The 23,815-nt window shown below is 40.6% G+C and overlaps 1 protein-coding gene across 1 annotated transcript in view; it reads right to left on the bottom strand.

The window, feature by feature from the left end:
- LOC140714922 (transmembrane protein 94-like) overlaps positions 1 to 23,815 on the bottom strand; it is a 190,401-nt gene that overhangs the window by 121,009 nt on the left and 45,577 nt on the right. Inside the window, exons 4-11 of the mRNA XM_073026590.1 lie at positions 21,306 to 21,442; positions 19,708 to 19,910; positions 16,051 to 16,202; positions 14,540 to 14,642; positions 9,510 to 9,596; positions 7,586 to 7,702; positions 6,560 to 6,616; positions 5,129 to 5,233 (exon numbers count right to left, since the gene is read on the bottom strand). Coding sequence (XP_072882691.1) covers positions 5,129 to 5,233; positions 6,560 to 6,616; positions 7,586 to 7,702; positions 9,510 to 9,596; positions 14,540 to 14,642; positions 16,051 to 16,202; positions 19,708 to 19,910; positions 21,306 to 21,442 — 961 coding nt within the window. The remainder of the gene's footprint in view (positions 1 to 5,128; positions 5,234 to 6,559; positions 6,617 to 7,585; positions 7,703 to 9,509; positions 9,597 to 14,539; positions 14,643 to 16,050; positions 16,203 to 19,707; positions 19,911 to 21,305; positions 21,443 to 23,815) is intronic.

Raw genomic sequence — 23,815 nt, 5'->3', positions numbered from 1 at the left:
AACAAGCCTACACAGTAAAAGCTAACATCATGAATGGCTGTGGTAATTTACTCCCGGGTGAGCTCAGCACCTTTTATGCACACTTTGAAAAGAATAAAAAAACTACACCCAGGTGAATCCCGGCAGCATCTGGTGACCTTATGATCTGTCTCTGAGACCGACATCAGAACCTCTTTCAAAAGGGTGAACCCACACAAGGTATCAGGTCCTGTGGCATACCTGGTAGTGAAAATGCGCCAACTATCTGGCAGGAGTGTTCAAGGACATCTTCAGTCTCTCACTGCTGCATTCTGAGGTTCCCACCCATTTCAGAAGGGCAACAATCATACCAATGCTCAAGAGCAACATGAGCTGCCTCAACAATCATCACCCCAGTGGCACACACATCTACTATAATGAAGTGCTCTGAGGTTGGTCATAGCTAGAATCTCTTCTCAGTTTCTTCACCACCGCTGCATCTGTTCCCAGGACACGGCTTTCCATTCAAGGGCATCTCCTCCATCTTTTAAAATCAGGGTTTCCCTCCCTCTATCATTGATGCTGCCCTCATCCACATCCTCCCTATTTCCCATACATCAGCACTCACTCCATCTTCCCACCATCTTAATAGTGATAGAGTCCCTCTTGTTCTTACATACCACCCCATCAACCTCTGCATCCAACACATTCTCTGCAACTTCCACCATCTCCAAAGGGATCCTACCACTAATTGTATCTCCACTTTCTGCAGGGGTCACTCTCTCCACGATTCCCTTGTCCATTTGTCCCTCCCCACTAACTCCCTTCAGGTACTTATCCCAATTCATCGAGCATCTCCATACTATCTGCCACAAAGGTGACTTACAAGTGGACAAACATTTTAATGCCTATTCTCATTCCAACATGTTGGTCCGTGGTCTCCTCTTGTGCCAGGATGAGGCCACCCTCAGGGTGGAGAAGCAACACCTTATATTCCATCCGGGTATTGTCCAACCTATAGAGGTCCACAATCTGGGCCTCTATACCTCTCTCTATAACTGGATCCTCGACTTTTTCAATGGGAGACCACTGTCAGCGAGATGATGTTATTTCAATATGCACAGACTATCAATATTGGCACACCTCAAGGATGCATGCTTAGTCCACTGAGGTACTTTCTCTACACCCATGACTGTGTGGCTAGGCACAGCTCAAACAGTATCTATAAATTTGCCAATAACACAACTATTGAATTTCAGATGGTGACTAGGTGGCGTAGAGGAGCAAGACAGATCAGCTGGTTGAGTTTGTGACAACCACCTTGCACTCAACATCAGCAACACCAAGGATTGATTGTAGATTTCAGGAAGGGGAGTCAAGGGTACACGCACCAGTTCTTATCGTGGGACCAGCAGTGGAAAGGGCGAGCAGCATGAAGATCTATCCTGGGATCAACACATTGATGCAATTAGAAAAAAGGCATGACAGCAATTATATTTCATTAGTTGCTTGAGGAGATTTGGTTTGCCACCAAAGATACTTGCAGATGTACCCTGGAGAGCATTCTAACTGGTTGCATCACAGACTCTTTTGGAGGGGCCATTTCACAGGATAAAAAAAGCTGCATCATAAACCACTTACAAACTCAGCCAGCACCATCAAAGACACCTTCAAAAGACAATGCCTCAAAAAGGCAGCATTCACCCACATTATCCAGGATATGCCTTGTTCTCATTTCTACCATCAAGGAGGTGGTACAGGAGCCTGAAGACACATACTCAATGTTTCAGGAACAGCTTCTTCCCCTCTGCCGTCAGATTTCTGAATGGACAATGAATCCATGAATATATCACTATTTCTTTTCCTTTTTTTGCACTTTTTGTTTAATTAATATATACTCTTACTGTAATTTTTTTTTAAAATATTAAGTATTGTAATGTACTGCTACCTCAAAACAACAAATTTCACTGCACGTGCCAGTGATACTAAACCTGATTCTGGCACAAGTGGAATCTTGCATGCTAATGACAGAGTAGACAGAGACCTAAAGAATATCAAAGTGAAATGTAACATTCAAAGCAGATATAACATGCAAAAACTGAGTTTTTTTACTTTAGTAGCAACCTTCTCTGGAAGGCAAATTACTGACATACAAAGATTAGATATGCCAGAGGAACCATCTGTTCAGGAACACTCCATTTAGAGTTAGCAGTTGCTTGTAAAAGGTAATAATTCAGATATTATTTGAGTAACATACACAAATAATATCAATAAAGCAAAATATCCACAGAATCTGAAATCATATCTGCTAAACTGGCATGTGTGTGTGTGCGCGCGCGCCCGTCCATCCGTCTTCAACTCCTGGTGGAGTCGTTGGGGCGCCGTAATAACAAGCTTTTTGCACCGATCTTTTTGATGATTGCTCATAATGCATGACTGGGGCATCTGAAAACTGCCGGAGCCCATCCCTCTCTAGGTTTTTGGAGCCAGCTGCATTCAAACTCGGGAGCCTTTGCTCCAAAGTCCAGCGCTGATGCCACTACGCCACCAGCCGGCCTATCATAAGTGCTCATTGGTAAAGATGGACAGTGTTATGGCTCCAGCAGCACAGAAACAAGCATGTCTACACTGCTTGATAAAAACATTTTTAACCAATGCCACTTAAACAAACTTTCTTACAATATACTGGTGTTTTACCTCTTCCACTAAAATTAAAATAAGCAAAAGATAATTTATTTGCTGATTTCTCAATGATCATATAACAAAAGGCCTTTAACATGATCATGGAAAAGGACAGAATCAGAAAGGACAGGAAAATTTTTGATTGGGGAAGGGCAAATTATGAGGCTATAAGGCTAGAATTTGCAGGTGTGAAATGGGATAATGTTTTTGCAGGGAAATGTACTATGGACATGTGGTCGATGTTTAGGGATCTCTTGCAGGATGTTAGGGATAAATTTGTCCGTAGAGGAAGATAAAGAATGGTAGGGTGAAGGAACCACAAGTGAGGTGGAGAAGCTAGTCAGATGGAAGAAGGCAGCATATGTGAAGTTTAGGAAGCAAGGATCAGTTGAGTCTATTGAGGAATATAGGGTAGCAAGAAAGAAGCTTAAGAAGGGGCTGTGGAGAGCGAGAAGGGGGCATGAGAAGGCCTTGGTGAGTAGAGTAAAGGAAAACCCCAAGGCATTTTTCAATTATGTGAAGAACAAAAGGTTGACAGGAGTGAAGATAGGACCGATTAGAGATAAAGGTGGGAAGATGTGCCTGGAGGCTGTGGAAGTGAACAAGGTCCTCAATGAATACTTCTGTTCAGTATTCACCAATGACAGGGAACTTGATGATGGTGAGGACAATATGGGTGAGGTTGATGTTCTGGAACATGTTGATATTAAGGGAGAGGTGGTGTTGGAGTTGTTAAAATACATTAGGACAGATAAGTCCCTGGGGCCTGACGAAATATTCCCCAGGCTGCTCCACGAGGCGAGGGAAGAGATTGCTGAGCCTCTGGCTAGGATCTTTATGTCCTCGTTGTCCACGGGAATGGTACCGGAGGATTGGAGGGAGGCAAATGTTGCCCCCTTGTTCAAAAAAGGTAGAAGGGATAGTCCGGGTAATTACAGACCAGTGAGCCTTACATCTGTGGTGGGAAAGCTGTTGGAAAAGATTCTTCGAGATAGACTCTATGGGCATTTAGAGAATCATGGTCTGATCAGGGTCAGTCAGCATGGCTTTGTGAAGGGCAGATCGTGTCTAACTAGTCTGATAAGAGTTCTTTGAGGTGACCAGGCATATAGATGAGGGTATTGCAGTGGATGGGATCTACATGGATTTTAGTAAGCCATTTGACAAGGTACCACACGGTAGGCTTATTCAGAAAGTCAGAAGGCATGGGATCCAGGGAAGTTTGGCCAGGTGGATTCAGAATTGGCTTGCCTGCAGAAAGCAGAGGGTCGTGGTAGAGGGAGTACATTCAGATTGGAGGGTTGTGACTAGTGGTGTCCCACAAGGATTGGTTCTCAGACCTCTACTTTTCATGATTTTTATTAACAACCAGGATGTGGGAGTAGAAGGGTGAGTTGGCAAGTTTGCAGACAACACAAAGGTCGGTGGTGTTGTGAAAAGTGTTGAGGATTGTCGAAGATTGCAGAGAGTCATTGATAGGCTGCAGATGTGGGTTGAGAAGTGGCGGATGGAGTTCAACCAGGAGAAGTGTGAGGTGGTACACTTTGGAAGGACAAACTCCAAGGCAGAGTACGAAGTAAATGGCAGGATACTTGGTAGTGAGGAGGAGCAGAGGGATCTGGGGGTACATGTCCACAGATTCCTGAAAGTTCCTCACAGGTAGATAGGGTAGTTAAGAAAGCTTATGGAGTGTTAGCTTTCATAAGTCGAGGGATAGAATTTAAGAGTCGCGGGGTAATGACGCAGCTGAATGAAGCTTTACTCTCTGGAGAGATGGAGGATGAGAGGAGACATGATAAAAGGTATACAAGATATTAAGAGGAATAGATAGAGTGGATAGCCAGCGCCTCTTCCCCAGGGCACCACTGCTCAATACAAGAGGAGATGGCTTCAAGGTAATGGGAGCAAAGTTCAAGGGGGATATTAGAGGAAGGTTTTTTACTCAGAGTGGTTGGTGCATGGAATGCACTGCCTGAGTCAGTGGTGGAGGCAGACACACTAGTGAAATTTAAGAGACTACTAGACAGGTATATGGAGGAATTTAAGGTTGAGGGTTATATGGGAGGCAGGGTTTAAGGGTCGGCACAGCATTGTGAGTCGAAGGGCCTGTACTGTGCTGTACTATTCTATGTTCTATGTTCAAAGAACATCATTACAACTCCTAGAAATGGGGATGAAATTATGATTTTGGATTTCTTTCCTATGGAGTTATCATATTTTCCCTGTGATTAGTTAGTTTTTTCCCAGGTGCTCCAGTTCCTTCATATTTACGGGTTGTTGGGCTATTAGCTAATGTAAACAGTGCTTCCAGGATAGCAGCAAAATCCGAAGGCACTTGAGATAGGTTACAGGGAAATATATGGGGCAATGGAACTGATGAAAATATTGTGACAGCTAGCAAAGATCTGACAGACCAAATGGCTTATGTCATAAAAAAATGTGAGTTAATTACACCAATTTTACAACATGCTCAGATAAATGTACTGACCGTTACAGAGCCCAAGTTCTGAAGCAGACTAGAAGTGTAGCAGAGGGTAAGAGATTTTCCTCGCAGTAGTGACCAGAAGTGACTCCAAATACAGAGCATCATTTCCTGTTGTGGAAGATCAATATTTAACCAAGTACAGAACAGAAAACAGGAGCATTCCTGCCCCCCCCCCCTCAAAAAAAAAAAACATTCTGGTGCACATACAAAATATCTGCATTACTGAAATATTTGGGAAATTTATATTATGGTTATTCAACAGCTATTGCATTTCCCATAGAAAAAGTGGAAAATGCAGGCTCCTGCCTCCCCTTTGATGATCACCAGATCCCCTTCAGTTCACAGCCTCTCCATTCAGACTGCAGCACCCAATCCCTTGGCTCAAGCCAATCACTCTAAATCCATCAACACTTCTTTTGCAAATCATTCTCACAAATGCTCTCTCCATGTCATTATCTGGATAGCTCTAAACTCAAGAACAGGGCTGCTCATAATTTAAAACAGCATTCTTTTGCCCCTTATTCTGCAGAACTAGCAAAATATATTCCAGAAACTTGACTGAGTAATGAGGAGAAAATTGTAAGAGATTATGCAGAATATTGTTTATAAAGTTCCCACAGACATCCTCATTATGAGTATGATATTACACATTTTTCTTTCTCGTTCCAAATATAAGAAAAAATGCAATCAAAGCAGTTGCATAGGTAGGTCACATCACATTATCTTCCTTGATTTCTTTCAGTCTGTAAAATAATATCAAAAATATTTAAACAACCAGACAGCTGGAGCTGGCATCTAGCTGAAGTGCATTAGCAATTCCAAAATAAAATATAAGAAATGTCAAAATCTTAACTTGGTTTAGGACCATTTTTTAAAAGAAAAAGTTCCTTCCTCCATGGGTAATCCAAGAGCTTGATCCCAGGGAGGAAGGATTACAGTAGGGGTTTAGCCATTCACAGAGGTATAAATGGGCAACATTATAAAATCTGATAAATAATTTATGCAATTTTTCAATGCTCTGTCCAAGGCCATAGCTCTTGTGGCAGACATGTGATTTCACACTGTTCAAATGACAATTCTGGATAGAATGGGAAATTAAATTCCACATTGTAATTGGTCACCACACTGCCACACTTGCAGAAGGGTTTTAACCACAGGCACTTTACATCCCAGTAAGATTGTCAGCAACCAACTTGGTTGGATACAAGGAAAACAAGAGCACACAGAATGAAATATGAATCTGACTGAAATACAAGGTTGGTAATAGTTGTCAAGGAAAATACCAAGTATTATTGAGAAATACATATTTCTTCACCCCATCTTCTACAACACATGCTTTGCTTCACAACAAAACCTAAATGAAAGATTGCATCAGATGAATGTAGATTCAGAACCCAAGAAAGCCTGGAGCTTGGTGTAACCAAAAGACTCTACCTTTGAGGAAACCACTTCTGTGTAACTGCTGAGTGTATCCTCCGAGAATTTCGCCAACTGCATGGAAAGAAACATCAGTAAATAGCAAGTTGAATTACTGAACTCACACCCCAGTAACATGGAGTATCAAAACTAGTGATCAATGGTTAAATTAGTAATCTACATTATATTTAGCTACAGTTTAGCAGTGCAACACAAAGAATCTGACTAATTTGCACCAAAATGGGCATTTTTTGTTCAAATTACATTTTCATGTAAAATATTGTATATAATTTATTTTTCTGTTGAATGCTGCTTATTTGATGTTATGTGCCTGTGTTGACGCTGCAAATAAGTTTTCACTGCACCCATGGATACATGCACTTGTCCATATGATAATAAGCTTGACTGACAAAAGGCAATTGTCCTAATGAGTTAATTCACTTTTTCTATCTCCACTGACACTATTAGACCTGCTGAGCATTTCTATTATTTTGCATTTGTATATCAACTTGAATCAGAATAGCCTGCTCCTGCACTGTACACATTATTAACCTGAACACATTATCGAAAATATATTAATCTTCCATCTTGAAGAAGTTACCTTTTGGGATTCCTAAAATTCAGCAAGTTCAGGCAATCTGGGATTAACACCCAACACAGGCTACTCACATAGCACCCTTCACGACCAGACGGTGGAACTATAAACTCCACACAATATAAACACATTCAGATACACTCCTTATCAGGTCCAAGAACTTTGACAAACTATCACAGCATCCTTGAATAGACATTCCTGCCTGATCTAGGGATATATTTTCATCCCACAAATACAACAAATTTTCTGTATCAATTTAATTAATGAGCAATGATTTCACAAAGCAGATCTAAATTTATATAGCTATATCCACAAAAGCTTTAACTATTTTGAATGTTCATCAAGAAAGGCTATTAAAAGTTTGTTTAAAATGATGTCAGCAAGCTTTGGCCTCCTCTGCACCTATCTAAGATATTGGCATCCACTGTTTGAGACAGGAGAAAACTTACCAGGCCAACAGGAGGAGCCTTGCTGAACTGTGCCAGAACTCTAGCTTCTCCATAGGCTGTGACCAACACCCACACCACAGGGAAGAACAAGGGAAGAATTGGCAGAACGCCATTCACCTAAACATAAAAAATAATCATTGCAAACTATAATTATCTTCTTCAATACACACACATGTCCCCATTAAGATCAAAATCAGCAAACAGCATCACTTGTGAATGGAAATTATTACGGAAGCAAGGATACAAGCAGGAGACAACTCAGTAGTGATGTTATGTCTTGGGAATAGCATTCTTAAGGTATTGATCCGAACACAGGTTCATATACACTACAAAAATAATTGGATTTAATGTCAATTAATTAGATTAGTTATTCTCCGCCAATAACAGAGAACATTATTCTAAAAAGTTAAAGCATTCTGATCATTAATATCCTTTAGCAAAAATATATCTGCCATCTTCAAGAGGACTTCAGTACGATTAGTTCTTAATGCCTCAAAATGGCTCAGTTGTAAAAATTCACAAATTCAGAACCTGATATTGGATTACCAGAGGCAAATCCTACCTAGTTAACCCAGAAAGTCCTCCTTTCTGAGATCTTGGGACACATATAAAAAATGATAAGAGCTGCCTCAAAGACTAGTCAACAAACATGCAGGCAGACAGGCACAAAAAGAATATCAGGACACCGTAACTAAAGAGTCTCCAGTTAAACTTTAAAAATCTTCAAAATACATCTGTTACGAATGTGCCACAACTCTGAGGGGCCGAAGGATACAAAGTAGCCCCCTCCTTTTTGAGAATCGCAAGATCGCTATTAATTTGGGTCTGGGACCCAGGAAAAGAGAGAGAGAGACGTCCAGAATACACAGGGGTTGGAATGTCTCCTGGCTTCAGCAAGGCGGAACCATTGATAACGGCTATTGTCTCTTGGAGACGGAATTGTGTATTGAGTACTGTACTATTCATTGAAGCCCTCAGGGAATGACCAGAGTGGGCTGGTTGAGGGATTGCATCATCCCAACCTGATTGACATCTGAGACCCCGTAAGGATAAAAGAGGGTCTGGGGAACAACCCCTTTAGACACACCAGGAGAAACGTATGAGACCGGTGGAGGCTTGTGTTTGTGTCCATCCTTGCCCGGATGACAAGTCCTCCACGGAACAGCCTCGCTAAAGGACGAATACGGATCAAGAGCGGATAAAGGAAAGCTGGCAAGTTTCTATTCTCAAACCCTCTCTCTCTCTCCAACAATTGAAAACCCAGCGGTCCCCAAAGGCTGAAGCCTGTATGAACTGAGTGACTTTTATATTTCCATCGGACAATACATTATCCCCTAGACAACGATAGAGCTATTTCTTATTGATTATTATTATACCCGCACTTTTAGATTTAGTATTGACGACGTTATTATCTGTATGTTTGCATTGATATTATTTTTGTGTATTTTTACTAATAAATACTGTTAAAAATAGTACCATCAGACTTCAACGGACCTCTCTATCTTTGCTGGTAAGTAACCCAGTTACGGGGTTCGTAACACATCTAAAAACAATGAATTACAGAGACTGGCATATAAACACACAAATAACTGCCAGTTAGCTCTCAAATATATCTCACAATAAAGTTAATTTTATTTTAGCTGGGTTAAATTAATCAGGATATACTGAGCTCCTCATATTTGCCCCTAACAGCAGCAGTATGAAATCCTCCGTTATGTATGTGATCTAGAGATACAGGACTCAGAGATTCATTTGCCTTAAAAACTGATGTTATACCTTTCTGTGCAGTGTGGCTTATGAGCAAACCACTGAAATAACAGCCCAACAAATAATGCACTTAAGACTTGCTGGGAGACATTAAATGCCAAACTTCGGGATTATCAAGAATAGCACAAGCTTTACCGCAACTTAAAGATAAGATTACCTGAAGTTGGAAGAAGGTAAATTTCCAGTTGCTTATTCCAGGAGCATCAAGTGCAAACCGCACAGTATTTGTAATCAGAAATGCAACCTACAACAAAAAAAAAACTGTCGATAAAAATCCCTATTAATAAGAAACCCTTCATCATACTACAAGGTAGGAGAACCCAATTGCTGGCCAAACTAACCAAGACCAATTATGAAACTGATTTCAGCATTATTTTAAATCATGTTAGAAATTTAACCGCTCGATGAAACTTCACCAGACATTTGCAATTAATACCCCTCATCATTTATTCTGCAATGATATAATCAAGGTTCCTTAGGTTATTATAGCTGGGGGAGGGGGGTAATGGAAATAAGCACCCACTAACTTATTAAATGCTCCCAACAAGTGCACCTCAAATAGTCTCTGACAACCAAGTCCAGTTCCGGCCTCCACATGTGGCTTAGCTGTGGAACTGTTTTTACTGACATGAGAAGGGGCAAAGGAAGGTTGCTGGCACCTTATAACCAGTCACTTTGGGCAGATGGGGCTCATTAACTGTGGTTGGCAGCTCATTTAGGAGAAGGGAAACTCTGCAGCCTAGTGGAAGGCTTTGGGAGTAAAGCCAAGGGGAAAAGTCCAGAATCAGAGTTCCTAAGGCTGTCCTACATTGAGTTCAATGCCGACTGGAAACTCCTGCAGTGCAGCTGGTGCCATCCTGTATCAGTCTCTGCTCTTCCTTTGGGTTCATCAGATACATTGGGGGGGGGAGGGGAGGAGAGGAGAGGAGCTTGCTACATGGGCAACAGCTTGCTCTTTATATTGTACTGCCCAGGCTTGTGTATCCAGACAGTGGTCAACCCTGACCAAAGGAGGCATCAAGATATAACACACTAGTTATTTCACTTGAGTTGCGGACACATTATAATGCACACTGTAACTAGCATTGGAACACTTCTATTTATGGTCAGTCTTACTCGACCGCAGCGCAAATCAACAGCAGACTATATCCTCCAAGAATGAGGCTGCACAAAATCTCTATTTGCTTTGAATTTTAGCCTTGCATCTGGGCAAAACTATATTTTTACCTTTTACAGTTTGGATGTAAATGCTTCAAAAAGAACACTGGGAAACCAGTTCACCTACTGCATTAACGAAAAATATGATATTCACCAAAATAATGTCAGAGACAACAGATTTTGCTGATGCTGGAAATCCTGAATGAGACACAAAATGCTAGAGGAACTCAGCAAGTCAGGCAGCATCTAAGGAGGGAAATAAGCAGTTCAGATTGAGACTCTTCATCAGGACCAGAAAGGATCAAGGGAGAGACAACAATTAGAAGGTAAGAAAGTAAAGAGTACACGTGACCATGTGAGGGGGAATTGAGGGTGGGTGATTATGTGAGAAGCAGGTGGTGATAGGTCTAAGAAGTAGAGGGCTGAAAAAGAATCTGATAGGAAAGGACAGTGGACCATGGAATAAAGGGAGGGAGGTGATGGGCAAGTCCTCCCCCCTCCACACCTCATTCTAGCTTCCCCCCATTCCTTTCCTTTCTTCGTCTGAAACATCGACTGTGTATTTCCCTCCATAGATGTTGTCTGACCTGCTGAGTTCCTCTCCCATTTTGTGTAGACTGTGCAAAATAATGTCAACTGCTGAAAGAGCATGCAATACAATGCGTCATGTCAAAGAATAACAATGTAATACTCCCTCAGAACTCCAGAGGTGGTGTGGATTTTTATATTTGTTTTCTGGGGAGAGTACAAGATCCAGAACATAGTGATCCAAAAGCAATCTTCCTTCAATCTGAGCCAAGTGATAAGCCGTGACAGTTGACAATTGTACCATCACTACTAAGCCGCATAAAAACTCAGTTCAGCACATAAATTGATTTATGTGTTTCCTGCTGAACATAAGCCTCTAGAGACATGCATTTAACAATACACACATGCTGTTCCCCCCTACCTTGTGTGTAGATCTATATCAGATGTCCTAACTACTCCACACAATGACCTTAACATCCTAAACTTTCTGGATACATTTTTTTCCCAGAATTCCACACTATAATGACTCTTAGTTTTAATTTCAACAAATCTGACAGTTTCCATTAATAGTCATTAAGAATTAAAGATAATGATTAGTTTTATTTGTCACACGCACAGTGAAGCATGAAGTGAAATAGGTCGCATACGTCAAAAACCAACAGTGGGACAGCCCACAAGTGTCATCGCGCTTCCGTCGCCAACACAGCATGCCCACAACTTACTAACCCTAACTCACGTATCTTTGGAATGTGGCAGGAAACAGAGCACCCGAAGGAAACCCACACTGTAATGGGTAGACTGAACCAACTCCTTAGAGGCAGTGGTGAGAATTGAATCCCAAATTTACAGTTGCACTATTAAATGTTATGCTACCTGCTATGCTACTGTGCTGTCCCAATTATAGCAATGAGATCACTAACTCAAAATGTTTCCAACCCAATGCAATTTTACAGCATAAAATAAAATCATGTTTATAACCAATCAAGAACTTAGCCTTTATTAGAAGGATTAGCACTGCATTCCTTAGCTTGATGGGTAGGTTATTTTAATCTGTAGACGTCTCCAAGGAAACACTACGGAACTGATCCAGACCATGAAAGGCACAAGTCTCAGCCGGATGTGAGAGGGAGAAAGGAAGGGAAAAAAACACACACACTCAATGTGAAACTGTACCACAAAATCAGTGGTCATATTCAGGCTTTGAGTTTTGGGTTTCAGAAGTTTACAGAGACCATCACATCCACGTTAGACAAAAACTGAGCTATTTCAAATTCCCCACTACCTGGCTCAAGATATGCAATCATGTCAGTTAAAGCCTTACTGCAGGTCCTTTTTAAACGTGGTGTGGGTTTTTCTCTACCATAACAGCAAGTTCTGGACCTCCATGTACCATCCACACATGCTAAATGTTTAATTTCTGTCTCTGCAATAAATATCAAGATTCTACAGTCTATACTTTTCTTTAGGCATCACTACACAATCCACTTTCATCTATACTCCCAAACGGCCAACCATTCAACAATTCCCTTATGCTGTTTGTTATCACACTTTCCAAGATAGAATTAAATTTGCCACTTTCTTTACTATCAATCGTACAAGTAAACATCTCATATATGACCCCTACAGTATAACTACAAGAAGGGGACCTTAATGGGCCCTGTAAATCCCCACACCACCTAGTCTTGTTTGCTTCTTTTTACTGTATCGAACAGCCAATTTTGAATCCAATGCTATTTTCAAGGACTCCTTGCACTTTCACATTTTCATAACTCTGACAGTCTGGATTTAACAAATGTTATGCAAGTATGTACACAGAGTATACCAAGTGCCCGGTACTCATTAATTGTCAAGTCCTAAAAGTTAATTAAGCTCAGATATGCTCACTCTTAACAAGCCAATATTGAATGACCTTCGTAAATATTATGCTATCTCTCAGAACCCATTAAAATGCCTAACACTGATGCAAAGTAGAGGCCAATTTACAAAAAAAATCATACATTAGCCATCTTCTAATACCAGCTTGAAATGAAGAACACTCTGCTCATCATTTCCATTGCTTCTTGCTCAATGTCAATGTTTGTATAATCAACCCCTCTTCAGCAGTTCAAAATATTTGCTTAGAAATATCTACATTTTCTGTCTTCACATAGATTTCCGTCTCAAATAGGAACTACTATTCTCTTTATTTTTACTTTTCTCTATTTAAACCAAAAGTAGTCTTCCTTGATTTTACCTGTATTTCCTAATTTTTGCTTGACATTTTAATTTCACCTCTGCACCCTCAATGCAACACTAGGCCTTCTATAGTGCTGAGAGCTCAGTACTAATAAAAATCTTCCTGTTTTATGCCTCATCTTTATGTTCCTCAATTGCATAGAATTGGGCACACTTGCTTTCATTTTACAGGGAACATTTGCGGACCATAACCCCTATCTTCTCTTTGTATTTTTCCCATTGCTGACAATGATTTTCAACAGCTGTTTGCAGTCAAAACACCAAATCATATTTCAGCCTAAACTGCCTGACCAACTTAAAACATTACTAGTCATTTTCATAACTTTTGAGCTTTGGAACAGTGCCTTCCATTCCAATCCCTTCACTTATATTCCTATAATCCACAGCTCCAACTGGGAATAAAATGACTAACTTGTCAGATGCTGCATACATCTTCTGCCAGTTGGAATAGGATATTTCGTGTCCCTTCTCATCCCATTCCTAACTACAATCGGGACCTGATTGAACTGAGCAGACCCACTGATTGAGTCAATGAAACTGGCTGAAAGCCACTCTTCCTGAGCCTGCTCACTCTCCCAACACGGCTGTTTCTCTGATCCTCTCCCACATGTGGTTTCTTTTCATTTCAGCTTATAAATAGTTCTCAGAATCGGAACTCTGTCATAACCTGGGGACTGCCTGTATTCTCTTTACACATTAAATGTCCTTCCATCTACTGGGATAAATTGATGGTCAATTAACCTACCAAGTAGCAGGCTATTGGAATGTGGGAGGAAATCTAGAAGAAACACATACCACCCCAGGGAGACCATGCAAACTCCACATAGACAGAACTGAGGTCAGAAGAAATCCTGGATTAATGGAGCTGTGAGGCAGTAGTTTCACTTGCTACACAACTGCACCACTCCTTAGCAAAAATTAATGCAAAGAGAAAAAAATACTTGAAATATACATGTTATATATCTAGTCTGCTGTGAAACAAGGAGGCCTGCTATTTTGGATTCAAATGGTCCTTTGGCTATGCACACTAAAGGATACAATGAAAACCTGGAAAACAGGTTTGGAAGCTGGAATTTTAACTTTTCCCTGTCTTAGGGGAGAGAGAGAAATACTCTGGTAACAAAGAAATATTAAATGAGCACAATATGCAACATTTTGAAATACATTGCATCCCTGCTGGCAGTTGAATGAGTGTTCAAGCCATTTTCCTACAACGTAGAAGTAGTTCTCCATCTCTGTATTGTAAACTGATGTGATAGAACTTACCAGAACACAAGGAACAGTGTATTTTTCCATCGCTGATTGCACTGTGTAGCGTTCGTTATCGAGTGCAGTGACCGGTCGAGAGAGCGCCAGATCCAAACTCTGCCTGATAGGCAAAACACAACCAACACCAAGATGATGCCGTGCAGGCAAACACAATCAAATCCTGTGTACGACTTATTCCACTACTTCCCCATACCCCTTCAATCTATTCACTTTCACTGGTTCATCAACACCTCTTTGGGTTTTTTTTCGCCACTTACCTACACAGTGGACAATTAATTCAATTATGATGACAACAAAGCAGGACTGAAATAACACAGCCCTGTACTATTAATGACACAAAAGCTAGAATAACAAACTGTTTAAGTGACTTCTATACAGTGCACTATTAACTAAACAATACATTGCTTGGAAGAACTCAACAGGTCAAGCAGCACCTGCAGAGGGAAAAGGACAGTACAGAAGAAAGATCTTTATCTGAAATGTTGACTGTCCATTTTCCTCTATGGATATCTAGATTCAAACATCTGCGGTCTCTTGCATCATATAACTTGGTCCACACTGCTCCTTAATCAGTTCTATATTACATAGTCTAAAAGTTTAATTTATATTAGGATTCATTCAGTACTGCACAGAAGTCCATTACCATACAGTACAATAATTTATAGAATTCCCCATACTCAGAACCATGAGCTGGAACTATTCTGTTACCTGCATTACCTGCAGCTACTCTCTGTACTGATTAGTCTAGAGCCTCCTCTATTCTTTGACAGCATATGATCTAGAACTTTCCATGGCCTACTCTATATAGTGAGTACAGTACCCTTTATGATCCATTTCTGAAAGGGAGCAAATGTTTCATCAACCTCACTGCCCAAACGCTCAAGAAACAGGCTTCTCTCTTCCACCCACTTGTTAACTCAGAACAACACAGCTTTATGTATACACAGCCCTCACTTATAACACCACTTCCACAATAATACACATGCACCAAGCGGAAGTGATCTGGGTTTAATAAATTAAGATATTGTGCTTCACTTTAATTATTGCTAAAACCCACTCCATTGTGAGGGTCACACAATTAACAATAACTACCGATTCTCCAGTGTCAAGTTTATTAATAAGCATTGTTGTAATTAATTTACTACCTTACATGCTGTACTAAAAAAAACACTGCACACCTGGTTAACTATAAATTCTCCAATACAACACAATAATTAAAAGGATAAATATAGCTACTTAGCATGAGCATTGCTTATGTAATCAACTCCTTGTTTATCCAAGGTACAAGGTTTTGCATTGTCTACTGCAGCCGCATGCAGATCAGATTTCTTATTTTATGTCCTGCAGTCATCTTTATACAATAATATTTGTCAGAGAAAAACTTAGATATCAAATATCAAATACATAAATAGTGACTGTAAAACTTAGTGTATTCCACAAAGTCACTCTAGGCTGACAGATGAAATTGAAGTACTTTCACTCACACACGAGTAACTAACTTCTCATACCTAACATTTTCAAGAACTGGAGTCCTCACTACTCTGAAGAGCCTATGCTGTTGAGGAACCTCGGGCCCTTTCTTTCCTTTTCCTCGGGGTGTTGGTGGGGGAGAGAATGGTGGAAACAAATCACCAGGTTCCAGTACTATGTGCTTGTCATCCTGCTCCAAGAAAAAACGGCAACAGACACAAAGAAGAAAGATAAATGATACACATTGTTAGCTGTTATCACTAATGTTAATAAAATACAGTCATATTAAGCAATCTACTTCTTGATGTTCAGGGAACAATATTCACTTCTGTCACGTTAACACGTTTTGCAATATTCACTTCCTTTCATCAGGATGCTGTTCAGAGATTCTGATGACAATATTTATCTGATCATGCTTTAAATTTGTTTCACTCAAGACTGAAAGTAAACCATTACCAATAACTTCCAGAAAATCCTACAGTCACACGGCTCAATCAACCCACATATTTCAATTTCTGCAACTGTATTCCTTCATCTATAACATACTAATGAATTTACATTGCATCTTTTCAATTTTATATGCAGACAAAATTAGTTTAGGCTAAGTCACTAAAATGATAAAAGACATTACTTTAGATGTAAAAGTTTTTAACATCAATGTCCTTGTATTCTGGAATGGAAACATTTCTGTGCCTGAATATCTGGGCAAAGTCTTCTCTCAAAAGTTATATTAAATTTACTTCCTTTCATAATCCTAATGTCAAAAGTGACTGCACATTTTAACACAAGTATCAGCAATCAGCAGGTTCCACAAGCCTATCCATGCCCCACTGCAGTTTTTTTTAAACAAACTTAAAAACTGGTAATAAGCTACTTTGCCCTGCAAAGCTGTTCCATCATTTAGTCAAATAAATGATCTACCCACAATTTTTCATACATTAACTGAAATACCAATACATCACTACCTTAACACTGCTTCCAAAGGCTTGAACCCCTCAAAGAACTACACCACAACTCTGACCTAAATGAATATGCCTTCTATTTTAAAGACTGGCTCATAAAAAAAACAGAAAACCTACAGCACAATACAGGCCCTACGGCCCACAAAGTTGTGCCAAACATGTCCCTACCTTAGAAGTTACTAGGCTTACATACAGCCCTCGATTTTACTAAGCTCCATGTACATATCCAAAAGTCTCTTAAAAGACCCTATCGTATCCACCTCCAGCACCATTGCCAGCAGCCCATTCCATGCACTCACCACTCTTGAGTAAAAAAACTTACCCCTGACATCTCCTCTGTACCTACTCCCCAGCACCTTAAATGTGTGTCCTCTTGTGGCAACCACTTCAGCTCCGGGAAAAAGCCTTTGACTATCCACATGATCAATGCCTCTCATCATCTTATACACCTCTATCAGGTCACCTCTCAACTTCCGTCGCTCCAAGGAGAAAAGGCCAAGTTCACGCAACCTGCCTTCATAAGGCATGCCCCCCAATCCAGGCAACATCCTTGTAAATTTCCTCTGCACCCTTTCTATGGCTTTCACATCCTTCCTGTAGTGACGCAACCAGAACTGAGCACAGTACTCCAAGTAGGGTCCGACCAGGGTCCTATATAGCCTCTCAGCTGCTAAATTCAAATCCACGATTGATGAAGGCCTTCTTAACCACACAGACAACCTGCGCAGCTGTTTTGAGTGTCCTATGGACTCGGACCCCAAGATCCCTCTGATCCTCCACACTGTCAAGAGTCTTACCATTAATATATTCTGCCATCATATTTGACCTACCAAAATGAACCACTTCACACTTATCTGGGTTAAACTCCATCTGCCACTTCTCAGCCCAGTTTTGCATTCTATCAATGTCCCGCTGTAACCTCTGACAGCCCTCCACACTATCCACAACACCCCCAACCTTTGTGTCATCAGCAAATTTACGAACCCATCCCTCCACTTCCTCATCCAGGTCATTTATAACAATCACGAAGAGTAAGGGTCCCAGAACAGATCACTGAGGCACCCCACTGGTAACCAACCTGCATGCAGAATATGACCCGTCTACAACCACTCTTTGCCTTCTGTGGGCAAGCCAGTTCTGGATCCACAAAGCAATGTCCCCTTGGATCCCATGCCCCCTTACTTTCTCAATAAGCCTTGCATGGGGTACCTTATCAAATGCCTTGCTGAAATCCATATACACAACATCTACTGCTCTTCCTTCACAAATGTGTCTGGTCACATCCTCAAAAAATTCTATCAGGCTTGTAAGGCACGACCTGCCCTTGACAAAACCATGAGACTACTCCTAATCATATTATACCTCTCCAAATGTTCATAAATCCTGCCTCTCAGGATCTTCTCCATCAACTTACCAACCACTGAGGGAAGATTCACTGGTCTATAATTTCCTGGGCTATCTCTATTCCTTTTCTTGAATAAAGGAACAATATCCACAACCCTCCAATCCTGCGGGACCTCTCCTGTCCCCATTGATGATGCAATGATCATCGCCAGAGGCTCAGCAATCTCCTCCCTTGCCTCCCACAGTAGCCTGGGGTACACCTCATCCGGTCCCAGTGACTTATCCAACTTGATGCTTTCCAAAAGTTCCAGCATATCCTCTTTCTTAATATCTACATGCTCAAACTTTTCAGTCTACTGCAAGTCATCACTACAATCATCAAGATCCTTTTCTATAGTGAATACTGAAGTACAGTAGGCCCTCCTTTTCTGTGGAGGATTGGTTCTGGAACCCCTCGTGGATACCAAAAACCGTGGATGTTCAAATCGGTGGACTTTAGGACCTGGCGGAGCTCGGGACCCGCTGCCCACAGTGTTTCTGTTCTGGAAAACGATCAAAATTGAAAATAAGTGGAAACAATAAAGCGATCAGAAAGAGGTGAAATGCCATTGATCATTGGAAAAGCATTAGGTTACAGTCTGTCAACGATTGGAACAATTTTAAAGGATAAAGAGAGAATAATGGAGCACGTGAAGGTCCTGCCTCAATGAAAGCTACAGTTATTACTAAGCAACGCAGTGGTTTAATTATTGAAATACATACATTTCTTAAGTGTTTTATATGCATAGAAAGGTAAAATATATACTATACACTAAGACAAACATTTGACTAAACAATACTGGATATACCTGTTCCGACTTAGGAGAACTTCCGGTCTTTTTTTTCAATTCGCGATCCGCAGTAACCTATGCACATCCTCCCATTTACTTTAAGTTATCTCTAGATTACTTATAATACCTAATACAATGTAAATGCTATGTAAATAGTTGTTGTACTGTATTGTTTAGGGAATAATGACAAGAAAAAAAAGTCTGTACATGCTCAAACAACAAGTGCTGGAGAGAGAACTTCTGGGTTTTCTCGATCCGTGGTTGGTTGAATCCGTGCATGCGGAACCCACGGATAAGGAGGGCCGACTGTATTCATTAAGTACCTCTGCTACTTCCTCTGGTTCCATACACACTTTCCCACTGTCACACTTGATAGGTCCTATTCTTTTCATGTTTTATCCTCTTGCTCATTCTAGGTTATATCTTTTTTCCTTCCCACTCCCACCAACCCCTCACTGTCTCCTCTTTGAAAGAGTGACAACACACTTATCACCACCCAGTACACAAGACAAATTTTCAAGACTGATGCACATAAATAAAGGAAAATAGCTAAGTTTACCTTAATACCTCTCAAAGAAGCAAAGGACTCTTGACCTGGTCTTAGTGCAATGATATCACCTTCCACTAACAAACAGACAGGAAGATTAACCAGATGCCCATCTCTATAGGCCCAGTGGAGTGACCAGGATGGAGCAGATGGCATAAAGAGGTCTGGGTATGATGTATTCTCCCATTTCAAATCCTCATTACCCACAAGAGTTTCTGCAAACATTGAAGAAGACATAAATTAGAAATTAAAACTAACTTTTACTTCACACAAATAAAAAAATAGGAGTTTTAAACATTATTTAATCGGGCATTCATAAAAGCTATCTGTTTTGAACATTCTCAATGTATTATGTATAAAAATACAATTTCAAAATAGTTTGAACAACACAGGGGGTACATTGAGGGTGCAAGTTACAAAAATAGCATGTTTTTAGAAATGGCCATCCCACAGTTTAAAAAAAATGCATTCAAGGGAACAAGTGACTGCAAGGCAGGTAAGGAAGGCAAGCAGGTAATCAAGGTGCATTGCACTTCAAAACTTTCTCAGTATTGTTAAATGGGAGAGCAAAATTTAACTTTGGATAGTCTAGCAAGGGTCCAAAGAGAATGGACAGGTACTTCTATGATCCTGGCACCAGCAAGACAACACACATGCCTGGACTCAAGGATGTCACAATTGAAGAAAGGAGGGTTAATAGCCAGAGGTCTTGACATACTATGGTATGAACAATGTGGATAAGAGGAATAAAGTCCTGATTGAACAGCAAGGATGCCCAATGTTGTATTCTCTGGAATACTTCAAGTGTTGTATACCGTTATATAGGAATACAATTATAGTACAAATGAATGGGTGACAAGAGGGGTGTAGGAGGGAGGGCTTCAGATTTCAGAATCACTGTTTCTGGAGAAGGTAGGAACTACAGAGTTTCTTCTGAAAGGGTCCATCATCATTGGGCAGAGATTCTCTGGTGGTGCTTTGGAGGAGGCTACAAAGGATTTGGTAGAAGACAGGGGCACGGTGAATATACAACTGGAGGGATTGTAGAATTAGTTATAAGAAAATTAAATCTGTCCAATAGGCAGAGTAGACATAGATTTGGCACAGAGAAAAATGCAAGATAAATAGGCATCATTTTTAATGTAAAGAGTCTAAGGCTTATTGACAAGCGCATGGGAATGTTATTTTTGCTAATACAGAGAATGGATTAAAGCAGGGCAGGGTTGGCAAACTCAACTCAAACTTCAGGAAAACCAGGAACAAATATAAAGTGATGACTGCACTGCATTAACAGTTCAGGAGCCCATTACTGCAATTCTGAGGGTGCTTATTCTAGATGGCTCTTCAAATGACACCACTTGGAAATGGAAAAAAAAATGGAGGGTTATGGGGTAGTGTGGGTTTAGTACTTTTTTTAAGATTATATGGATTGGCACAACATGGAGGGCTGAAGGGCCTGTACTGTGCTGTAGTGTTCTATGGTTCTATGAGTAGGGCTTAGAGTTTTTAAAAGGGAATGGTCCCTTTGCTGGGGTTGCACTGCACAATGCCCCACTTATTTTCTTGTTCAGAATGGTTATCAGATCCAATAAATGTTTGAGTTTATTCACCGTTTAGCTTCTTGATGATTTCTTGTAGTCTGGCAACGACCTCTCCCTTTTTCAGTCGCCCCTGTCTTCCAATCACATACAGGTTGAGGAATACCAGAAGGAACAGAACTCCTGCATTCAGTACTGCACTGCCCTGGCTATCAGAAAGTACAATTATCTGCCTTTAGTCAAAGATAGACAGTATCAAGAGCATTCAGTAACCTGAAGCAAGCACTGTGATCCCAAACAGTAATCTGCTTAAGGCCAATATTGTGAATCCTTACTTTAATTAATCTTTTCCAATATTTACAACATCTCTGCACCAATAATGTTGCAAGCTTTCAATGAAGGCTCACAGACAAAGAATTGGGAGTTAGAAAGATGTCATACTAAGCTAACTGTGATAAGAACATAGTAGTAACCCCTTTCCTTCCCCCCCCCCCCCACTTGTATCTTACTGAGTGTACAAACAGACGTTTATTGCACTGGCTCAAGAATTCATGTAAAGACAGACAATGCTAAACCACAGTAGAGGTGAAATATCTAATCTGAGACAGTTGTCAACCTAGGAAACGTTTCTATATGATCATGACATTGGAGCAGAACTAACCCATTCAGCCCATCAAGAATGCTCTGCACATATTCCTAAGCAATACTTTGTAAATGTCAAATCTCAAAAGTAGCAAAATGTAGAGGACGAGTGGCAAAATGCTTGATCAGCTACTGGATCATTTTATGAATCTAGTCTACATATAAAGATTAGCAGCCAATTTTACATAAACATAAAAGAAAAAAAATTAGAAATTGAGATAAGGGAAATCGCAAACATCTTTTTCTTAGTGTTCTAAGATGAATGCAGCATCAACTTTTAACCATTATAGAATCAGCTAAAAGTAAAACCTGAATGGCAAAAACAGAAAATGGACATGCTTACCTTATGCAACAATAATTTATATTCATTCTTACCACCTCGTTTAAGAATGAAGCTATTTATGAAATAGTTAAAATATTTTATTCACTAAGGAAAATGCAAAGTAAATCTGGCGATATAATCCCGAAGGAACTCGACCTGACCTTGACAGAACCATAGAACATTACAGCACAGAAACAGGCCTTTTGGCCCTTCTTGGCTGTGCTGAACCATTTTTCTGCCTAGTCCCACTAACCCACAACTGGCCCATATCCCTCCATACACGCTCCATCCATGTACCTGCTCAAGTTTTTTTTAAATGTTAAAAGTGAGCCTGCATTTTTACAACTTCATCTGGCAGCTCATTCCACACTCCCACCACTCTGGGAAGCACCCCCCCCCCCCCCCAATGTTCCCTTTAAACTTTTCCCCCTTCACCCTTAACCCATGTCCTCTGGTTCTTTTGCCTTCCCCTAGCCTCAGTGGAAAAGCCTGCTTGCATTCACTCTATCTAAACCCATCATAATTTTATATACCTCTATCAAGTCTCCCCTCATTCTTCTACGCTCCAGGGTATAAAGTCCTAACCTATTCAACTTTTCTCTGTAACTCAGTTTCACAAGTCCCAGCAACATCCTTGTAAACCTTCTCTTTCAACCTTATTAATATCCTTCCTGTAATTCGGTGACCAAAACTGCACACAATACTCCAAATTTGGCCTCACCAATGCGTTTTAAGAAATTTAAAAGTGGATAAATCTCCGGGTCCTGACCGGATATTCCCCAGGACCTTGAGGGAAGTTTGTGTAGAGATAGCAGGAGCTCTGACGGAGATCTTTCAGATGTCATTAGAAACAGGGATTGTGCCGGAGGATTGGCGTATTGCTCATGTGGTTCCATTGTTTAAAAAGGGTTCTAGAAGTAAGCCTGGCAATTATAGACCTGTCAGTTTGACATCAGTGGTGGGTAAATTAATGGAAAGTATTCTTAGAGATAGTATTTATAATTATCTGGATAGACAGGATCTGATTAGGAGTAGCCAGCATGGATTTGTGCGTGGAAGGTCATGTTTGACAAACCTTATTGAATTTTTTGAAGTAGTTACGAGGAATGTTGACGAGGGTAAGGCAGTGGATGTAGTCTATATGGACTTCAGCAAGGCCTTTGACAAAGTTCCACATGGAAGGTTAGTTAAGAAGGTTCAGTCGTTAGGTATTAATGCTGGAGTAATAAAATGGATTCAACAGTGGCTAGATGGGAGATGCCAGAGAGTAGTGGTGGATAATTGTTTATCGGGATGGAGGCCGGTGACTAGCGGGGTGCCTCAGGGATCTGTTTTGGGCCCAATGTTGTTTGTAATATACATAAATGATCTGGATGATGGGGTGGTAAATTGGATTAGTAAGTATGCTGATGATACTAAGGTAGGAGGTGTTGTGGATAATGAGGTGGGTTTTCAAAGCTTGCAGGGAGATTTATGCCGGTTAGAAGAATGGGCTGAACGTTGGCAGATGGAGTTTAATGCTGAGAAGTGTGAGGTTCTACATTTTGGCAGGAATAATCCAAATAGAACATACAGGGTAAATGGTAGGGCATTGAGGAATGCAGTGGAACAGAGAGAT

Source organism: Hemitrygon akajei, chromosome 22 (assembly GCF_048418815.1).
Source record: "Hemitrygon akajei chromosome 22, sHemAka1.3, whole genome shotgun sequence".
Classification (NCBI taxonomy): Eukaryota; Metazoa; Chordata; class Chondrichthyes; order Myliobatiformes; family Dasyatidae; genus Hemitrygon; species Hemitrygon akajei.
Note: the sequence above shows the minus strand (reverse complement) of the source record. Positions and strands in the feature narration are given on the sequence as shown.